This window comes from Anolis carolinensis, chromosome 6, assembly GCF_035594765.1.
Source record: "Anolis carolinensis isolate JA03-04 chromosome 6, rAnoCar3.1.pri, whole genome shotgun sequence".
NCBI classification, from domain to species: Eukaryota; Metazoa; Chordata; class Lepidosauria; order Squamata; family Dactyloidae; genus Anolis; species Anolis carolinensis.
In genome coordinates this window covers 72,476,964-72,497,750 of record NC_085846.1, presented here as the reverse complement: position 1 = coordinate 72,497,750, position 20,787 = coordinate 72,476,964, and the positions used below count along the sequence as shown (strand labels likewise).

Here is a 20,787-nt window from a genome sequence, read left to right as displayed (position 1 = left end):
AAACCCAAACTAAAAAGGGTAATGATGACACTACAGTGTTTAAACTTCAAATGAACTAACAGTTCTGGATAAATTTTAGTTTATGCACCAAGATCAAAGCTTCCATTCTTCTAAGACCAATAACATCCATACTTGTTTTGTACAACACTAACATTTCCACCATTAGTAACTGGTAAAAACTTTGGCACATAAAAGTTTTGGGATAACAATGCAATCCAATGTACAGTCCACTCAGAAAAGAACACTGTTGAAGTCAGTGGGGTTTGTTACCAGAAGAGGGCTATAGGATTGCAGTCTATGTTTATGTATATGAAGGAACAATTGGTGCTTTCAATGATAGATTTTCCAGTTTGTACAATACATTGCCTGCATTATTAAAAAAAAGGAAGACATGAGGACCCAAACTTTGTTTTTGATTTAGTTTTCAATAATTTCCCACCAAGCATGGCCACCAGGTGACCGAGGGATTTCTGCAGCTGTAATCCAAAAACATAACTTTTTCAAACTCCAGCAATTAGCCACGAGAGACTGAAAATTGGGGGTACATTTTCCCATGGATTTTCTTTTACACATCTCTCAAAAATATAATTTCTGTATTTCTTTGATTCTAATGTACCTCCATATAAACATTTGTAAAAATTGAGTGTATCTTAGAATTATGGTAGAATGAATCTATATATATGTGTGTGTGTATATTCTACTGGTGGTACTGAAATTAGTGTCAGCCTTACAATTAATGGCATTTTACAATCAAAGAAATGTTGTATAGACAGTTAGATACCAATTATTTGACAACACTTCAACCTATCTCACAAACCAAATTTATATCAATCATGAGTAAAACTGCAGTGTAATTTGAATAGAAATAGTGACATGAAATGAGATAAGAGAACCTTTCAAAAGCTGATAGTTTCATTTTAAGGAAATTGAGTCATCTTAAACATTGATATCCACATTTCAATAAGAATATTATTTTAAAAGAGTGCCGAGCAAGAGGATGCAGTAAAATATCACCTTAGCTGCAAAGCACTATAATGTAAAATGGCACTTTATCAACAATCCTTTTAAACAGCAAAGAGAATGTTCTTTGCTTGTCAACATTTGTTTCCTTTGGAACAAAGAAGCTAATTTATTATGAATAAGTTGTTATAATTTACTCCACATTTCTCCATGCTATTAAAACTGGATGAAATACATGATATACATGACACACCATTAAGTTTACATTCTCAATTGTCTACTGGCCTGCTAAAGATAACACACAATGAGAAATCCCTTAATTTTTACTATACTTACAGATGTAATATTAGTGAGATGAGGAATGAGAAGGATTTAAGATTGCAGTGTGAGAACCATTTTTATTGTCAATTTCTGACTGTTTGGAAATAAAAAACATTAATTTAAGATGAAAGAGATTAACTAAAACACTTTAGGGTCACTTTACCCATTTTCATTAAGAATGATAATGAAAGGAAATTTGAGAGGCCTAATCACCAGAAATGTATGACTGACTGAGCAATTTGTAACTAGTAGACTGCACCGAGAAAATCATTTTAAGATAGGAACTCCTGCTTTAACCTTCAGTCTCCCTTTTCCCATTCACTTTCAAGCAGAAAGACACAATGGCACCCCTTTCATAGGGCACGCATTCATTCTCTTTCTCTCTCTCGCTCCCCCTCTCACCTCTTTCCTGGCCCGCAGGACTTGTTTCTCCAGTTCCTCAGGTATCATCTTACCTCTATGGGACACAGATTTAAAACTTTTCAGTTATGTTCAAACAGGTTACATTTACAGCACTACTGCATTTTAAAAGGAGCAGCCCACTTCAGTGGTTACAGTTCCCTTACCTTTCATCGCTTTTGATGAAATATACATTTTGTGTGCCAATTCCCAAAAATGATGCCGCCTTCTTCACAGAGTAATGACACTATAAAAATGCAAGGGATGTGAAACAGTAAATTAAATGAGAAATTAACAATGGACATATCATTAGAGAGATTTCCTTAAGCATGAAAGCTGCAAATGCTATGTAAAAAAAGGGGGAAAGCCCAACTTAAGACATAGAATAGCAAAGCAGGCACTCTTTATATTCACTCCTTTCAAAACAAAAGAGAATACTGAGTTTTTTGAACTGAAATCTAATCAAACATTTAATGTACATGCCGATTTTCGCAATTTATGGTATGGATCAAAAGCGATGTCAAATTTACAGCTCTAAAAGAAAAATAGGCATTTAAATCAAAATTATCATTTTGCTCCCATAATGAAGACTTTTGCCTTCAACAGTTTCTTGTCTCTATACTAAGTCTTATTCTTGATATGTCCAGTTATTTGTTTTCACTTGTACATAAAAGTAATATCAGGATGATGACTAGTAAAACAACCCATCATGAACTCATCTACTGACTACAAATATGGGGTAATTTTCTATGGTAAAACAGTCCTTGTTCATTTATAGACTTCGTAAAAGTGGTGATGTGAGGTTCTCTAAGTAGACTTCCATAGCAGTTGGTCCACCTAGATCAGTGGTGGCGAACCTATGACACTGATGCCGTAAGGAGCACACAAAGCCTACTCTCCTGGCATGTGCACCATTGTCAGCCCCTTCTCGCTCAAGCGCTGGCCCACCTGCTCATTCACCCAGTGACACTTGCTCACCCATCCCCACTTGCTTGTTTGCCCACACACACACACACTGCTGACTCGTTTGCTCGCAACCCTTGTTCGCTCACCCGTCTCTTGCTTGCTCACCTGCCCCTGCTTGTTTACTCTCCCTCCCCCCACTAGGTTACTTACCTGTTTGCCTGTCCCTCTTGCTCACTCACCTGCCTGCCGCCCCCACTGACCTGCCGCCTGCTCACCAATCCCCACTCGCCCACCCTCTACTTGCACACTTGCCCGTTTGCCTGCCCCCTTGCTCATTCACCCAATTGCTCGCCTGCCCCCCACTTGCTTGCCCACTTGCTTGCCTGCTTGCTTGCCCTTCTCTCCCATTCACTCGCCCACCTGCCCGGCTTCTGCTCACTCACCTGCCTGCTTCTGTTTATTCACCTGCTTGCCTGCTCCCCGCTTGCTTACTAACCTGCCCCCCTCCCCGGTTTGCCACCCTCATCACCCATCCACTCACCACCCTCTTGCTCGCCCACTTGCCCACTCACTCCTGACTCACTTCTTGCCTGCCCCCCCCCCCCACTTGCATCAGTTTGGGCACTCTATCTCTAAAAGGTTCGCCATCACTGACCTAGACTGATAGGCCAGGCAAATTAAAGTCAGTGGCAGGGTAAGCAACAAATTTGTCTTCTTGTCTTCCCTTAAAACTGCACTACAAATGTTGCAATATTCAATACAGGTAAGTAGAACCTCTGACCCTCTAGATATTTTGGACAAGAAATCCAATAATCCCTACCATTGACCATGCCAGCTGGGGCTACTGGAATCACCATTACAGAATGAGAAAATCAGGTTTCAGATAACATATGGCCTGGGGCAAGTGTTCAGATTAAACACTGCACTCATTCTGGGGAGGAGAAATGTGAGTTTCTATCATTCAACCTGCTCTCTTCCTCTGTCTCCCGGGAAAGAGACTGGTTTCTTCCCCTGTCCTGGACTCAAAAGTGGGTATAAATGGGCAGGAAAACTACAATGCTGATCTAACTCTTGGGTCTGCTAAGAACCTGGGAAGGATGACTTTTCCTTATTCCAAATTTGGACTGGGTATGGGCTCTGGGAATACAAGGGAGGAAGATAATTATGGTTGGAATCCTATTGGATACTTCTTAGGTAATGCCTTTGATTCATCAGTTTTACTCTAGTGGTGAAAAACGACGTGGGAAAGCATTGCCACTTCACTGAAGCCCCATTGTTCCTAACGGAACACAGGATGGCTTCCATGTTGGCAGCAGCATCCCACCATGCTGTTGCCCCAGTTCTCCCATGGAGCCCCACCCTATGTCATATGATGGGTGCCATGGAGCTCCATGGGTGAACTGGGGCAGAAGCATCCTAGGATGCCTTATCCGCCCCATGTGATAAGGCTGAGAAAGATGCATCTGAAAAAATCCCAACCTTCACTGCAATGGCTGCCCAGATCCCTGAAACTCCCATCTCTTGCTCAACTTCCAACTGTGCTGATTTGGCAGGGAAAGTTCTAATAAATCCTATGTTTTCAATGGCTTTTTTCCCCCTCTTCCTGCTTCCCCTTTTGTTCTCATCTTACTTCAACTGCTGGAAACTGAGCTCAAAGTTCAAAAGCAATTTGCACTCAATTAACTCAGCAGAGGGAAGAGGAAAGAAAGATAGTACTGGTAGCTGACTTAGGCAAAAGCAAGCTGCTGCAGCATTTTTCAGTTTGTTTGTTCTTCCCTGTTAATAAATTTTGCATTCTTGACCACATTCTGATGTTGCTTGGCCACCCATGTTGCTTGCTATGGTCACTGCCACTATGCAGCTCCAAACTTTCCCCATACAACTAGATGCAGCCCTTGGGTGGAAACAAATTACCCATGTTTGTTATAGACAAACTGGAGTTCAGCTGCAGGGATGAATTTGTGACTGGGAAAAAATTAACTTTTGAATGGGTCCCAACCATTATAACTTTATATATGTAACAGCATGTGTGAAATGATCACACATATGTGTGAAATGATCACACATACTCTAAAATTAATCTCTGACTTAGCAGCAAATGCTAAAAGGCTCTGCACGGCTTAATGTAGCTCCAGAATGTGCAGTATATGGCAAGAAAAACCTACATAAATTGACTAATTTTAATGGAACAATAAATATTTTTCTATACTTTAGAAAATGAAATGGAAACCAGAGTCACTTCTTAATGTTATGTAAGGGTTAGATTAATGCATCTCCTGACAACTCAGGGTGTGTGTGTGTGTGTGCGCACCTTAAACTGTTTCTTTGTATATTGCAGATGAAACTAGGTGGTTAATTAATTCGGTTTTCTTCCAGAGAGTTCACACAAATGCAGTTACCAAGGATTATAATTATGAAAAATCTACAGTACTTTAATGTGTATGTATGAATATATTAAGGGTATTCAAAGCTGTCACATTTTTTAATGAAATGGATCACTGCAGAATGTCACTCCCCTTTTTACAAGAAAGTATTCTCCTCTTTTTAAACTAACTGCACAGAATATACTATCAGCCACCATCAGCCAATCTTTTCGAACACAACACATTAACAAAGCCTTTAAAATTCATTCACTCAGACTGTTGTGTGAATAATAACATACATAGGTAGATAATTAATCTTCTGTTACATTGAATTACATCAATAATGGAATACGTGTGCAGAGCCACAATGTACCATTCACTAGAGATTTGGACAGTGGCAGCAGAATTTCATTTGAATTACAAGTGATTCCAGCAAAATAGCTCCTTATTAGTACACTAACAGTCACCTATTAAGCTCAGTTGAAAAGCGTGTGACATTGAATTATTGGGGGAAATGTCAAACCTCTCAGGGCTCAGAAAACAATAGCTCAGCAAACTCTACAAGATGGCAAACAAAGGGAAAGCACAGAAACACAGTTCTTGCTGTGAGCTGTATCTGAACAAGAGAAGATTACAAATAAGGTCCAAGACCCTTGACTGATTTTGCCTTATTTTAACAAGTGCAGCGCAGACATCATGGTAGAATGTAGTTAATGAAAAAGCAAGAGGGGAGATCACATGTATGAAGCATGTGAATAGGTGAAGAGTGTGCAACCCAAGGCTCAAGGAGATACATTCTTGTTGCAACGAATCATGTTAGCACCTTTGAGACTAAGTGGGAAGAAGAAATTTCTAGAATAAGCATTCATGGACAAATGCTTATGCTAGAAAGTTCTTCCTCCCAGCTAATCTCAAAAGTACTACTAGATTCACACCTGTCAATGGTGGGTAACTGTGGGTTGCATTAGCTCCTTAGAAGACTTTGGAGGGTCAACCTACTTCACTGCACATGTACATCTCAAAAATCAAATTTGTCCCCAAATGCCCACAACATGCTCTGTGAGTACAGGAGGCATTTTGACATGTTTTAATGTACACCTTGTGCCATTTTAGGCAGAAGGCCTTTAAAAACAGTAAGTAAACAGGGTTGTTGTATGTCTTTCGAGCTATGTGGCCATGTTCCAGAAGTATTCTCTCCTGACGTTTCGCCCACATCTATGGCAGGCATCCTCAGAAGTTGTGAGGCATGGATAAACTAGGCAAGGAAAGGAAAAAATATATATCTGTGAGAGTCCAGGGTGTAGCAAGAGTCCTTTGTCACTGGGAAGCCAGCATTAATGTTGTAAGTAAATATATGTTACATATATGTAACAGGTTACTTCCTGTTTCAAAAAAGGCCACTCTTGGATCTAAATTGACCCAAGGGGCCAAAATGTGGAAACTGATTGGAGGAGACGTTGAGGGACACCAAAAAAACCCCTGTGGGTCCATAGCCTACAACGGATCCATTCTATCTTTATTTATTTTTATGCTAAACCAATCTAAAATGACTCTGATTAGGGAACATGCATTTTCCTTATATCTGAATGTATGCGGAGTCACTAAAATTTATGTATTGAATGAAGGGAAAGAGTCACTCCTGTTATTTATTAGAAACTGAAGTAGGCAATTACAAATCCTTTGCCATGGAAAATGCAAATAGCCATTTAAATTCAATCGTCAAAGTGCAGATTGTTCCACTTAAATCAGGCAGATTGACAAATCCTAGTCAACCATTTCAATTTAATTCTGGACTGGATTGTTCCCTCAAAATCAGGCCCAGAACGACACTGAAATAGTAGCAAATAATAACAAACTGTTGTAAGCAGCTCTCATCACTTTTAGGGAGATGTAATTTTTAATTACCAATTCAGTAAACATTAACCATTAAGAAAAGGAAATCTCTTCAAATACAAAAGAGATGTTTTGGTTCTGTCATTGCCATTTTTTAAAAAAGCTGTGAAATGAGTATGAAATAGTTCTGCTTTAATTTAAAACAGCATGTTTCCTCTACGTGATGAGTAGACGAGGTTTACAAAACAAATACTTTCTTCACTTAGTCCTCTCACTGTAAAAAGCTACCTGCCAATGAGAGGACTATATAAAAAAGAAAGGAAATGGTGAGGAAAAATACATAGGAAAGATGAAAGGCAAACCTACGAAGCAGTCATGACTAACGGACTTAAAAAAGAGGAGGGATACCTCTCTTTAAAATAATAATAATAATAATAATAATAATAATAAAACTTTATTTATACCCCGCCACCATCTCCCCAACGGGGACTCGGGGCGGCTTACATGGGGCCATGCCCAGAACAGTACAATATAGCAAAATATAAAACAACTTATCACAATACAATTAAACAATACAATAAATAATCATATACACTGCAACACAATATCTCTCTCTCTCTCTCTCTCTCTCTCTCTCTCTCTCTCTCTCTCTCTCAGGGCGGGCCGCATGAGACACTTAATTAAAACTTGGGGTGAGAAAAGGATAAGAATATAATCACGGAGACCAGGGACATTAGATAAAAACAATCTAGAGGGTAGATGATGGGGGAGTAACAAAAGAAGTGTGTAATAGTTACTCTCCGAAAGCACATCGGAAAAGCCAGGTTTTTAAATTTAAAATGAAGGTAGAGCCCTCCCCCATTTAGTTCATGAGACATTCATGCTATGTTGAATTTTCTCAATATTGGCTGGATGAGCAGCTAATCTATGGGAGAGTGATGCTGAAGAACCTAAATTAGTATACCGGAAAGAAATAGTTGACAAAACAGCAGTTGGTGAAAGCACATCAAGAAGAAGAAACCAAAGTAGCTGACAGAAAGATATCACCTAGAACTTCATATGATTTGTAGAAACCTTGCTAACTAAATTCAGCCCAATTCATAGTCCTAAAAGTCAGTCTATAACCCAATAAATTCAATCATTTTTTTTAGAGTTGCTTCTTTAACTCAGAAGTTCTGGAAAACAATTTTGGTTCTAGCTTTGTTTCTTTAGACCAGTGGTTCCTAACCTTTGGTCCTTCGAGCGTTTTGGGCTTCAGCTCCCACAGCTGGTAAACTGGCTGGGATTTCTGGGAGCTGAAGTCCAAAACAACTAGAGGCCCAAAGGTTGGGAACCATTGTAGATATTATGCTGACAATAACATCATTTTTGCAGGCGTTTTTCCTCTTGCAAGACACTTTCTTTTTACAATAATAGAGAAAGGTGTATTACCTCATCAGATGTCAATACAACCAATCGAGGCATCCCTGAAAGCCCCTGTTCCTTTATGTCAGGGCAGTATTTGTATCTTGCCAAGTTCATTGCATACATGTTGGAAACAGAGCCGCCTGGTGGGTGAAGGACAAAGAGGGATAATGATGCACAAAATAACCATAATTAATGTTTTGTCTTAAAAGTTGGTTGACTGAAATTGTCCCAAACAGGCAAATGATTGATAAGGAGAGAGAAAAAATCCTCTCTAAGTCACTATTCTTTCAGAACTTGTCTTCCAGAAGACAAAGAATTTCCACAATGGGTGAAAAAGTTTGAAACCCCATTTTAAATGGAAATAAATAAATCTTGGTATTGGGCTTAACTGGCACCCATACAGCTTTGGGGCTTATATAATGGATCACATGTGCACAAGCAAGATCGCAGGATGCAAGAAATAAGACAGATTGTTCCTGATACTATCCCACTGTCCACAGAATTGAAAGAACATGTCTAAGCTTTGAAATATAAATAGCTTCCTTTTAAATTATAAGTAACATGTTGTTGGGAGGGGGGCACCTGTGTGAAGAACAGCAGGTGTTATCTAGATATTGCCTAAGGCCTACTATTGTAATGATTCAAAACAAGGATTGATACCAGCACACATTATTAGCAGTCTGAAATCAGAAGGGATAAGAGAAGAATAAATAACAAGATAATCTTACCTGGATTAAATATACCATCACCTTCTTCCCAGCCAATAAATTCAATCATCTTCTTTAGGACTGCATCTTCCACTAGCAAAAAAACTGGTGACACTTCATAGGTGTACCTGAACAAATAGATATGTAACATAAAAGGCAATTATCTCAGCCATGTTATGATCAAATGAATTGCAAATGAATAAAAAAGTAAGTGGATAACTGCAGCCAAGCCTACATAAGAATAATGAAAGCCATGGGAATGAGATTAGAAGGATAGAAATATATATCTATATATTTACATTTATTATTATTATTATTATTATTATTATTATTATTATTATTATTATCCTGCTTTATCTCCCCCAAAGGGGACTCAAAGTGTCTTAACATAAAAGCATCAGCATAACAATTTAAAATATACAACTATACAAACATTAAAACAGTATTTAAAAAATCCCAGTTAAAAACCATTAAAACAAACTAAGTTAAAAATGACAGCATCCCCTGAATTGATCCTAAGAACCTTCATCTTAAAAAACCTGTCTGAATAAAAAAGTTTTAGCTTGCTGTTGGAAGGACAGCAGTAAGGGGGCTATTCTGGCTTCCCTGGGCAGGGAGTTCCAGAGTTGCTCGCCACTGAGATGGACCACTCTCTTGTTACCACCAACCAAGCTTGAGATGGAGGTGGGACTGAGAGAAGAACCTCTCCTGAAGATCTCAGGGCCTGGGCAGATTTGTACAAGGGGGTGCAGTCACCCAAACATCCTGGACATGAACCATCTAGGGCTTTAAAGATCTTAACCAGCACTTTGAATTATGCCTGCAAACTGAATGGCAGCCAGTGGAGCTGCTGCAACAGGGGGTTTGTCCGCTTCCTGTAGCCAGCCCCAATGAGCAACCTGTCTGCAACTCTTTGGACCAGATGAAATTTTTGAGCACTCTTTCTCCGAAGTGACTGGAACTCAAGGTGGCTAAGTCAAGTTTTCCTAGTTTATGCTGGTCCCTGAAAACATGAAATTCAACTACATTTCTGCAGTTCCTAGGGTGAACTCTACATTTAAACATTCCATGCCCCTCACAGGAAGAGCTATTTTATCGCTTTATATAATTATATGCTTCTAAACAATAAGCAATCCTGAGGAGTTTTGTGTTGACCATTTCCACTACCTTGGCAGCCACCTCTCCACAAAAGTCAACATTGACACTGAAATAAACTGCCTGAGCTCTGCGAGTGCAGCATTTTTCTGAATAAAGCAGAGTGTTTAAGGATCGGTACATCCATAGGGATACCAAGGTGTTTGCTTATAAAGCTACTGTCCTCCCAATCCTGTTTATACGCCTGCAAAACATGGACAGTCTACAGATGTCACATTCAACTCCTGGAATGATTCCATCAGCATTGTTTCTGAAAAATCCTGCAAATCTCTTAGGAAGACAGGCAGACAAATGTCAGTGTGCTGGAAGAAGAAAAGACCACCAACATTGAAGCTATGATCCTCTGCCATCAACTCCACTGGACTGGCCACATTGTCTGGATGCCCGATCACCATCTCCTAAAACAGTTACTATACTCCCAATTCAAGAACAGAAAACGGAATGTTGGTGGACAGGAAAAGAGATTTAAAGATGGGCTTAAAGCTAATTTTAAAAATTATGGCATAGACATTGAGAACTGGGAAGCCCTGGACCTTGCTTGCTCTTACTGGAGGTCAGCTGTGACCAGCAGTGCTGTGGAATTTGAAGAGGCATGAATGGAAGGTGAAAGGGAGAAATGTACCAAGAAGAAGGCATGTCAAGCCAACCATGACTGGTACCATCTTCCACCTGGAATCCTTGTCCTCACTATGGAAGAACATGCAGCTTCAGGAAATGCTTCTATTCCATTGCAGGTGGTGTAAGGTTTATTTTCTTCTTTTAAATAAAGTGTCAAAATGTAAAAAAAAAGAAAAGAAAAAGAACAGGGCTCTACAGTCACCTACATATCCATCGCATTGGAAGGCCATCATACTCAGACAATGAAGGATCACCTAAGTAAGTAAGTATATATATACCTTGGATTGTTCTAACATTGTTAGGCTGGAGATGTTTAGTTATAAAGTTAGAATGTGATAGCAATGGAAATACAAATGGGGTTGTTATCTTTGGTGGCTGGTGATAAGACAGAAGAAAGGAAATCTCACATAAAGTTCCCAAATATGTTTGTCAAAGGAGATGGACATGGATTAACATAGATGTTCACAGATGGTGGCAGTAGTTCAGATAGAAAGATGAGAATTTTCATCTAAGTGGTGGTAGAATAGCAGAGGGACCAAGCAAGTCAAAAGGGTTACCTAACATGTGATGACAATATCAGGACAAGTAAAGTCTTCACAGACACATAAGACATAGAGAGACACATAAATGTCATAGAAGGCACAAAGTCTTAGGCATGATAGTTTCACTATAGAAATCCCACTCACCATAGAGGTCCCTAGCTCAAGAAAAAATGACTGTTGAGAAGCAGGGTGGGCAATAGACCAACAGAATGCCTATTTTGTTCTGTTCAGTTGTTATTCCCATAACTTAAATCCAGCAAGACAGGCCTATTCATTGAGTAGGTGAAAAGACTACAAATGCAGGGAGAACTCTGGAGAGAAAAGAGTTTTCTGTATAGGCCAAAGTGTGGTATTGAAGTCAAGAATGAAAATAAAAGAACTAATAAATAGACTAAAATGAATCTGACTAATCAGGTGTAAGATTAGGGTTTTTCAGCATCTTTACTTTAATGTTTAAATACAGTTTACAATGAAGCAAGGCAAGCTTAATGTATACAGCATCGATCAATGTTATTAAAATGCATGGAAATCTACAGAAAGTAGGACCTGTCACACTGAAACACCATTCAAGACTTAGCAGCATGATTTGAACCAAAAATATACTTACACACTTGGGTTTAACGCCTCTGTAATGAAACGTGCTGCTAAAGAATAATAATCAATTCCAGCATACAGCTGATTGAAAAATCTTGGATGATCTGTAAATAACAACAAAAAGACACACATTTTATTATAATGTAGGGGCACAAAAAGCAATAATCTGATACATTTGCTTGCCTCTTCTTCATCAATGTCAAAAGATATATCAACAACTCAAAAAGTGGGATAAGGAAATCTGTCTCTATTTGCAGAATAAAGGTGTTCTTTAGATAACTTGTAGCCTCTGCTGTATAGAAAGTATCTTAAGTCACATTTATTTCAATTGGATTAATCATAATGTAACTTTAAATTCATCTCCATATTTTACTTTGATGTTAATTTTTAAAAAATAGTTTCTTTGTTTCTTCCTTTCCTTTGTCCCAAGGAAGGTCAATTCTTCCACATACCAAAGATTATACAAAATAACCAGGACTTTGAAACTGATGCAACTTATGTTTTTCACTGACTTTCTAGACAGAAGAGAGATGGGTTTGCCCAACAGGAAAAATGGATGCACCACACAAATAAAAATATACATTCTGCATATATATTTATGGCTAATTTGACTTTAATGAACAGCTATGTGAAGTCCTCGGGTGGTGCAGCAGGTTAAACCGCTGAGTTGCTGAACTTGCTCACCAAAAGGTCAGCAGTTTGAATCCAGAGAGTGGGGTGAGTTCCTGCTGTTAGCCCCAGCTTCTGACAACCTATCAACCTATGCAAATGTGAGTAGATCAATAGGTACTGCTCCGGCAGGAAAGTAAAAGTGCTTCATGCAGACATGCCAGCCATGTCTATGGACAACGCTGGCTCTTCAGTTTAGAAATGGAAATGAGCACCAACCCCCAGAGTCAGACAGGACTAGACTTAATATCAGGGGGAAATGTGTTTCCTTAGTAATAATGTTTTGAAGTTTCATTCTGCTCAGGCTCTCTCTTATTTTAGATACACTCAAAAATACTGCATTCTATAGATGATCATATATTAGGATGTTATTTGCACACTATGAGAAAATTATAAGTACACTATATGGTCAGATACATTTTGTTCAGAGAAAACTATACTTAATAAACTTCATTATTCATTCAATCCAATGCACATACTGGTTTCTTAAGTATTTTGAGAGGCACCTCTGGAAAATTATTTGGGGGGGGGGGTTACATATTGACCTTCATTTGATTACAATTAAATGTGGACATGTCTTCCCTGTATATTTTTTCAATCTTTGTACAGCTCCCTTTAGAGACATGAAAAAATAATTAAAACCAGATTCTGTTTCCTTACAATATATAAAAAGCATCAATACTGAAGGCTATATTAAAGCAATCTAGCAATTCTGTGATAAAATTGGTTGAATCAGATCCAAATCAGATCCTTGATCAGAAGGATGTTTAACAGAACATCATGGACTACAGAATTTTACATTAATGGTGTTTTCATACTGGGCATTTAATTTTCATAGACTTTTCCAGTTTTTTGTTTTGTTTTATTTTTTAAATTCAACTCCCTTAAGTAATGAATTATTTTTCCCTAAACTGGTTGGAAGTTATCCAACAAGTATTTTTCCCAATAAGTATTAGCATCCAGAAGAAAATCCAATTTATGCTTCCTGTGATCCTCTCCCATCTTTCCTAAGATCGTACTGTGTTTGATTTCACAATTTTTTGGCCAACTCCCAAGTCCACCACATACAGCAAAATGATCCCACCTGTTGCTTGTATTTTCAACATACATTAGAAACATCTTCATGCATTCTGGGCAATTTTTCTTTTGTCAAATACCAACTATACATCACCTTGTGAACATTCTCCTTCAAATTATAATGTAAGTTTGTCATTTCTTCCTAGCAAAATTTATCTTTGTTCTGTATGGTATCCAGAATTTTGTGCCCAATTAATCATAGTCTTCACCTTGTCCTTCTTCTCTCTTCATTTTTAACCCATTTGATCAAATTCTTGACACAAGAAAAATTGCCCAGAATGCATGAAGATGTTTCTAATGTATGTTGAAAATACAAGCAACAGGTGGGATAATTTTGATCAAATTCTTGATCAAAGGATAATCAAATTCTACAAGATCTTGATATGCCAACCATCTTTCTTTTGTTGTTGTTTCTTTCATATTAAATGCTTCTTATGGTGAAATTCTCAGGTCAGTGTTTTCCAACCTTTGGTCCTAAGATGTTTCGGACTTCAACTCCAAGAAACCCCACCCAGCTTTGCCAAGTGTCAAGAACTATGAAAATAGAAGTTCAAAAAAACCCCAAAAACTAGAGAACCAAAGGCTGGGAAGCATGGTCCTAAGGCATAATCTTGATTTGTGTCTGTTCCATATTCTTAACAAGGCACTTCAAATTTATTGTACCATAATTATCCGTTCCATCCAAGCTCAAATCATACTTTTCCAGGTCCAACAATTTCTTTTAATCTTCTGCAATAAAAAAATCTTGTTCCTCTTTTTAATTCCTTATTCTATTGTATGAACCATCATCAGATCAGGCTTTTCCTGTACTCCATGTTGTTCTAATATCCATGTCATTATCCAAGTTATATCCTAAATATTCAATCAATGTCTTCCTACATATTCATATAGCATTTTCTTACTGAAGAGGAGTTTCATTCAGTCTCCAATTTAAAAACCTCTTTCGCTCCTCAAAGTTAAAGTCACGGGGTTATGATCAGGAAAAAGTCTCAGGTAAAATATTCATTTTATAAAGTCTTTGAAATAAAAAAGTCACTTCTCAAGAAAGATCTACATTTTTCTGGGGGAAAGTATACTCTTTAACATCTCTGTATTTAAATCTCCATGCCTCTACCAATCTGGAACCTATATGTTCCTCCTTCATTCCTCTGTCCCCCTCATAGATAATGGCTTCATCGTGGTTCTTGTTTTGATTAACCCAGACTTCTTAGTTACAGATGGAAAATGAATTTCTGTTTAATGGTTGTTAAATAATTTAGATACCAAGCTAGAAGGGAAGCTGATTTGAGATCAGGGTCCTGACATTTATTTCTAGCTTTGTAAACCATAGTTTACTTACGCCAGAAAGATAAGCCTGCAATCAAGTTTAACATAGATATGTCACATACAGCGTTCTTGTGAAACATAATAGAAAATAAGGAATCTAAAAAATGTCTTCCATTTTGTCCTACAATAAAAGAAAGAAAAGTCCAATGCTACAAAAGTCTGCTTAGTGGAACATCCAGTATCTTACAGATTAAAAAAACACACATAGATGTATGATTCTTACTGGTTTTGACGCTGAATTTTATAACATCCCGACAGAATTGCAAGAGTTTCTGATGGTTCTCTCCAGTGTCTTTCAATTCCAAATCAAGAAGAGCTTTCAGCTTCTCAGGAGGCTGCCATTCACATACCTAATCATGAGGAAACAAAGTCTGTAGAAATAAATGCTTTTGAAAATGGTAAATATTTAACATGATCAGAACATTTGAAAATTTGAACTGCCTTTTTTAAAAAATTGAAAATTGTTGTTCTAACATTTCAGAATCTTTACATCTAAAAGACTATATCCCTTTTTTCAACTTTTTAAAATCTCTGCTAAAATAGACTGCTTTAAAATTTGTCTTCTAGGTTACAGATTTATAATATGACATAGAAATGTGGAACTAAATAGTGCTTTTTAAAAAATAAAAATCAGATTCCATATGTTCACAAGTGTGATCTCCATATGATATCCAAGCAGCATTTCTTATTACAGATTCTTCAACTATAATTGTCCTATGGATATACATCTCTCCATATTGACTCTTTCAGTCAGGTGCAGAAAAGGTACATTACTAAGTGGAAAAAGAAAACCAAAAGTACTTGCCAATGTTTATCTTTGAGACAAACTACTAGTAGGAAAAAACTGGGCGCGAGACTAGTGCAATAAAATTCCAGTATCAGATGTTCATTACATATTTTAAAATTACTGCATCTTTCTACCTTTTCTGTTACATCAGCAGCTTTCTTTATCACTTCCTCCATAATGATCTTAGTGGCCTCTTCCACAAACTTTTCTCCTGCTTCCGAGTCTGCAACTGGACCATTTAAAATTACACCATCCACTAAGATTGCATTCTTCCTTCTTTGAGATGTTTCTTGCTGGTAATTCGTTTCAGCTGTAAAGGATGGAAGATAAAATCAAGACAATAGTATCATGCACAGAATGCTAAAATGTGAAACGTCACAATTATGTCTATATGGAAAGAGACAGGATACTGTGTGGTGAAGATAAGATAAAACACCTTGTTAAATATGGACTGGGTATTTGGAGGATTAGGATAGGAGTTTTTAGATCATTTTCAAACCATTAAGAATCAGCTCTAGTAGCAAAGTAGCAAGGCAATTAAATGGACATACAAACACATGAACACCCCCTTTTTAAAGGTTTCAAAATTATGCTTACACATTGCAGTGGAAGAGTGTGCTGCTTGCTTGTCACCAGCAGTGTCAGTGAATTAAAAAATGTTTATTACATCCCTACAGCCACAATATGCAATGACTGAAAAAGCAAAATCTATAGTACGCAATAACAGAAAAAGCATCAGTAGGAAGTGACTGAAAAGGTCGAGAAATCGTTTTAACACAACCTCTAGGTTTGGAGGTTTTTTTGTGCTGGAAAAAAATGATTTCTCTGAAACAGAGGTGCTCCCTGAGAGAAAGACATTTAAATCCCCTTGCACTTCATCATACACATGAAGGCCACAATGCCTAAGAGATTTTGAGAGCAGTAGTTCAAAAAATTAATTTTCCAGTCTCTAGAATCTACATACATTGACTATACATACGAGGCTATGAAAATTCATGCTCTGATATAACACTAAAGTGAGACCACCAAATGAATCATTCTGTAATGATTCCTAGACGAATCATGAGGGGTTTGATCCCACATAGAATGCCATCAGTTCAAGGACATTTCAGAGTTATTAAATCCATGCAAATTTTCGTTCACCCTACAGACTCTCCAAGAGGTTTGAGCCTACACAGCCCAAAGATGGATCTTAAGTTTCCTCTTTTCAGAAGATTTCCCTAATCCCTACTATCTTTTCAGAAGATTTCCCAACCCTACTACAGCAGCTTTATGATTTGTTTCAGTTGAATCAAACCTTCCTAGCCTGGAGACAGTGAGAAAAAATAGAATGACACATAAGAACTTTAGGACTTATATACAAAAGGGCATAATCTTGGCAGGTTCTGCTTGTCATGCAGGAGTATGAACATTTGCTTGCCTTATGCATGTTATGCTTTCATCTATTGAATGATTTTAATTGAGTAGCTTCTATTTAAAGCTTTTGCTACAGTGAGATTGAAAACTAAGCTGGCTTAAAAACAGACATTTATGTTATTATCTTTTTTCATCTTTATCTTTCTGCCAATATCTCACTGTTCCTACATATTTATCATGGGGAAAATATCAAGGGACAGTTAGATAATGATGAGGAGGAGGAGAAAGATTATTACAATGATGATGATTTCTTGGTATAAGTGAAATAAATATATATAGGGCTGAGAACCTATTATCACTCATGATTTAGTTGTATGCACAATATATGACTGTGGATAAAGAGGGCTCATCATAGCACTGTCTCTGGCTTCAGAAGAAAATGAGAACTAGCTGCTAGCCTCAATAAAGGCCTCTGCAATGGGTTGGGGCAAGGAGGCAAATAAATGAACACAAGCAAACTCAGGTGGGAGACTGGAAGGCAGAAAATGCACAAATGGAGATGGGAAAATGGGAATTCTCTTTGGACGTAAGTGCCAAGAGCAAAAAGAGTCTCATGGAAAGGCTGAGGGTTTCCTGAGCTGCTTGACTATGAATGTCTTATGAGAAAAATGAGAGAGGGACCTGGAGGGGGCTGAGAAGAAGCCTATTCTCACGGAGAAAGCCCTACCAAGGAGCCAACCACTTCTCCTGAAACCACTTAACAAAAGCCTGCCAAGACCTGTATCCTGAACAAATTTCCTTAGACCTGAGTTACAGTTGTTTTACTTGGCTATTTGCTGAACTTAAATAAATTCCCCTTTCTCCTATTTAAGAGGCTTCAGCTGTATTTTAAAGCTCATACAATGAGGACATCTGAGGTACCCCTCCTTATGGAGAGTAGAACCCACAACAGTGGTTTAATAATTAATTCACTGTATTCAGCTGAATTCTACATGTCCACTTGTGTGATTAAGGCTATGGACAGCAAGGATACAAATAATTACTTTATCTGTTCTCCCACCCCCGTCTCTTCTTTCTGCATTGAGGCTTAAATGTTTCAGAAACCCAGCAACAGAAGTCAATTCTATGGCATCACCATTAATAACCACGAACACACTACAATTCAGATAAAGGTAGCTCTCACACACAAAGTCACTGTGAGGAAATGTGAAAGAAATATAAGAGGAAAGCCTCAGTGGGAATTATGTGGCCAACTGGGTACCTCTGACTAGGAAATGAACATGTGAATCTCTTGAATCCTCTGATCCTCCCAGTGCAATTTCATTTTGTTAATGAAAAACATCACCTTCCAAGACCTCTCCATTTAATTGCTCTTTTTGTTTCACCCGCCTTACATTTTTTAAAGTTTCCAAAAAGCAATACTTAAAAACCAGAAGTGATTAGAGAGTTCTTTCCAGTTTGGGGAAAATGGCAGTGTGCAACCTGGGGAAACTGGAATAAGTAGAAATAGATCTTGCATCTTCATTGGCCTCCCACCCTAGCTTTATAAGCAGTGTTCAGTTTGTAAGTGAACACTGCCTATGTAGCAAAAACAGGGGAATGGAAGAAGATACTATGAGGCTTAGGAAAACCCAGACAATAAGAAGGGAAGGGGAAAACTAATGGGACTAAAAAAAAAGAGAGTGTCTCCTTCATCATTAAACAGATGAAAATGTCAGTTTCAGATGAAACTGAAATACATGTGGCCAACAATACATGGATATTAATGTCAAACAAAACTAGGCGTACTATCACTAGTGCTAGAGGTGGAGTGAGAAGTTTGGATGGTCCAGAGTGGATACTACTGACATGCACTTTACCAGCTTCTCCTTATGGATAATTAGGTGGCAAGAGAGTAGAGTAACATTGCTCAAATATCTTAATGTTCATACATTACTTTTTCAGATACTAATCCCTATATTGAAAAGTCGTGAAATAAGTTGGGGGGTCAGGGACATAGGCAATATTATGCCATATTTTATTTATTTTATTCATAGCCAGGCTTTCTCCGAAAATGAGGTTCATATTATGTGTACACTGCAGACATTTCCATGTAGCTGTGCTGTTTTATGGATTTTGGCTGAAACACAAAAGATGGTTCATGACCATTCATTAATAATAATAATAATAATAATAATAATAATAATAACAACAACAACAACAACAAGAACAGGTGGCAGAAGACTCTTGCAAGTAAAACAAGCAGTCAAAGAAGAACATGCCCTGGCAGAATGTGTAAAGCAAAGTGAAGAACCTGCTTTGATTGAAGTCAAAAATCAGAAACTCCTCAAAGCACAGCAGACAAAACCAGTACAAGAAAACCGCACTACAAACTAGAGCTGACAGCTGGCACAACAAAACATTGCATGGAAAGTTTCTTGACAAAATTGAAGGAAAAGCTGATAACGAGAAGACCTGGCTATGGCTCACGAATGGGACTCTGAAGAAGGAGACAGAAGCCTGATCCTTGCAGCCCAGGAGCAAGCCATCAGAACAAATGCAATTAAGGCCAAGATCGAAAAATCAGCTGATTACTAAAAATGCAGACTGTGCAAGGAAACCGATGAAACCATTGATCATATCCTCAGCTGCTGTAAGAAAATCATACAGACTACAAACAGAGGTACAACTATGTGGCCCAAATGATTCATTGGAACTTATGCCTCAAGTACCACCTCCCAGCAGTAAAGAACTGGTGGGATCACAAACCTGCAAAAGTATTGGAAAGTAAGCACGCAAAGATACTGTGGGACTTCAGAATCCAGGTGGTCCTGGTGGTGATTGGCACATTGGGTGCCGTGCCAAAAGATCTCAGCCGGCATTTGCAAACAATAGACAATGACAAAATTATGATCTGCCAACTGCAAAAGGCCACCCTACTGGGATCTGCGCGCATCATCCAAAAATACATCACACAGTCCTAGATGCTTGGGAAGTGTTAGACTTGTGATTTTGTGATACGAAATCCAGCATATCTATCTTGTTTGCTGTGTCATACAATGTTGTTGTGTCAATAATAACAACTTTATTTATATACCTCCGTATCTCCTCAGGAGACTCATGGCGGTTTCCAACATAGCAAGGAAACCATACAACAACTTAAAACCATAGAACAAAATATAATACAATAATGAGCATAAGTACACTAAACATGCAAATCAATCAATTAACCACAGGCTTAAGAACTAATAACAAAATACTCCATCAGCAGGCCAGGATACAGCGATCAAGGGTTTAACGTTGGGGTGACCAACTATAAGGTGCTAGGCAGGTCAAGTGCAACAGTTTGGCATGTGGATAAAGTCCTGACTGGGGTCATAGCCGGGAGGGCCAAGGATTAGCCCTGCTTAAAGATCTTCAGGAACCACCAGGTTTTCAGATCCTTTCAGAAAGAAGATAGAGAAGGGGCTTGCCTAATCTTTCTGGGAAGGGCGTTCCAGAGCCGTGGAGACACGACTGAGAAGGCCCTCTCCCTCATCCCCACCAACCATCCTTGTGACAGTGGTGGGAGCGAGAGGAGGGCCCCCAGATCTTAGAGCCCGCGTTGGTTCATAAGGGGAGATGCGATCATGGAGATAGGCAGTGTTCGTGCTGCTTAGGGGTGTTACACCCTCCTTTTCTCCTTAACATTATCTGCGGCAGGAGCAAAGGTTCGTCTTCACACAGAGGGAGGGACAGAGGGAAGGAGGGGTGGCGGCAGAGGAAAAGCTGTGCTGCCTTGGAAATGG

The 20,787-nt window shown here is 38.4% G+C and overlaps 1 protein-coding gene across 2 annotated transcripts in view; it reads right to left on the bottom strand.

The window, feature by feature from the left end:
* Window positions 1–20,787, bottom strand: part of gadl1 (glutamate decarboxylase like 1) — a 155,543-nt gene that overhangs the window by 102,591 nt on the left and 32,165 nt on the right. The window contains exons 1-8 of one of the 2 annotated variants that reach the window (XM_062958195.1): window positions 19,769–19,970; window positions 15,799–15,974; window positions 15,101–15,227; window positions 11,819–11,909; window positions 8,918–9,024; window positions 8,214–8,329; window positions 1,848–1,927; window positions 1,684–1,738 (exon numbers count right to left, since the gene is read on the bottom strand). In XM_062958195.1, the coding sequence (XP_062814265.1) occupies window positions 1,684–1,738; window positions 1,848–1,927; window positions 8,214–8,329; window positions 8,918–9,024; window positions 11,819–11,909; window positions 15,101–15,227; window positions 15,799–15,974; window positions 19,769–19,970 (954 nt within the window). Of the gene's footprint in view, window positions 1–1,683; window positions 1,739–1,847; window positions 1,928–8,213; window positions 8,330–8,917; window positions 9,025–11,818; window positions 11,910–15,100; window positions 15,228–15,798; window positions 15,975–19,768; window positions 19,971–20,787 lie in introns of those variants that run through there. The other variant, XM_062958196.1, reaches the window with a different exon arrangement.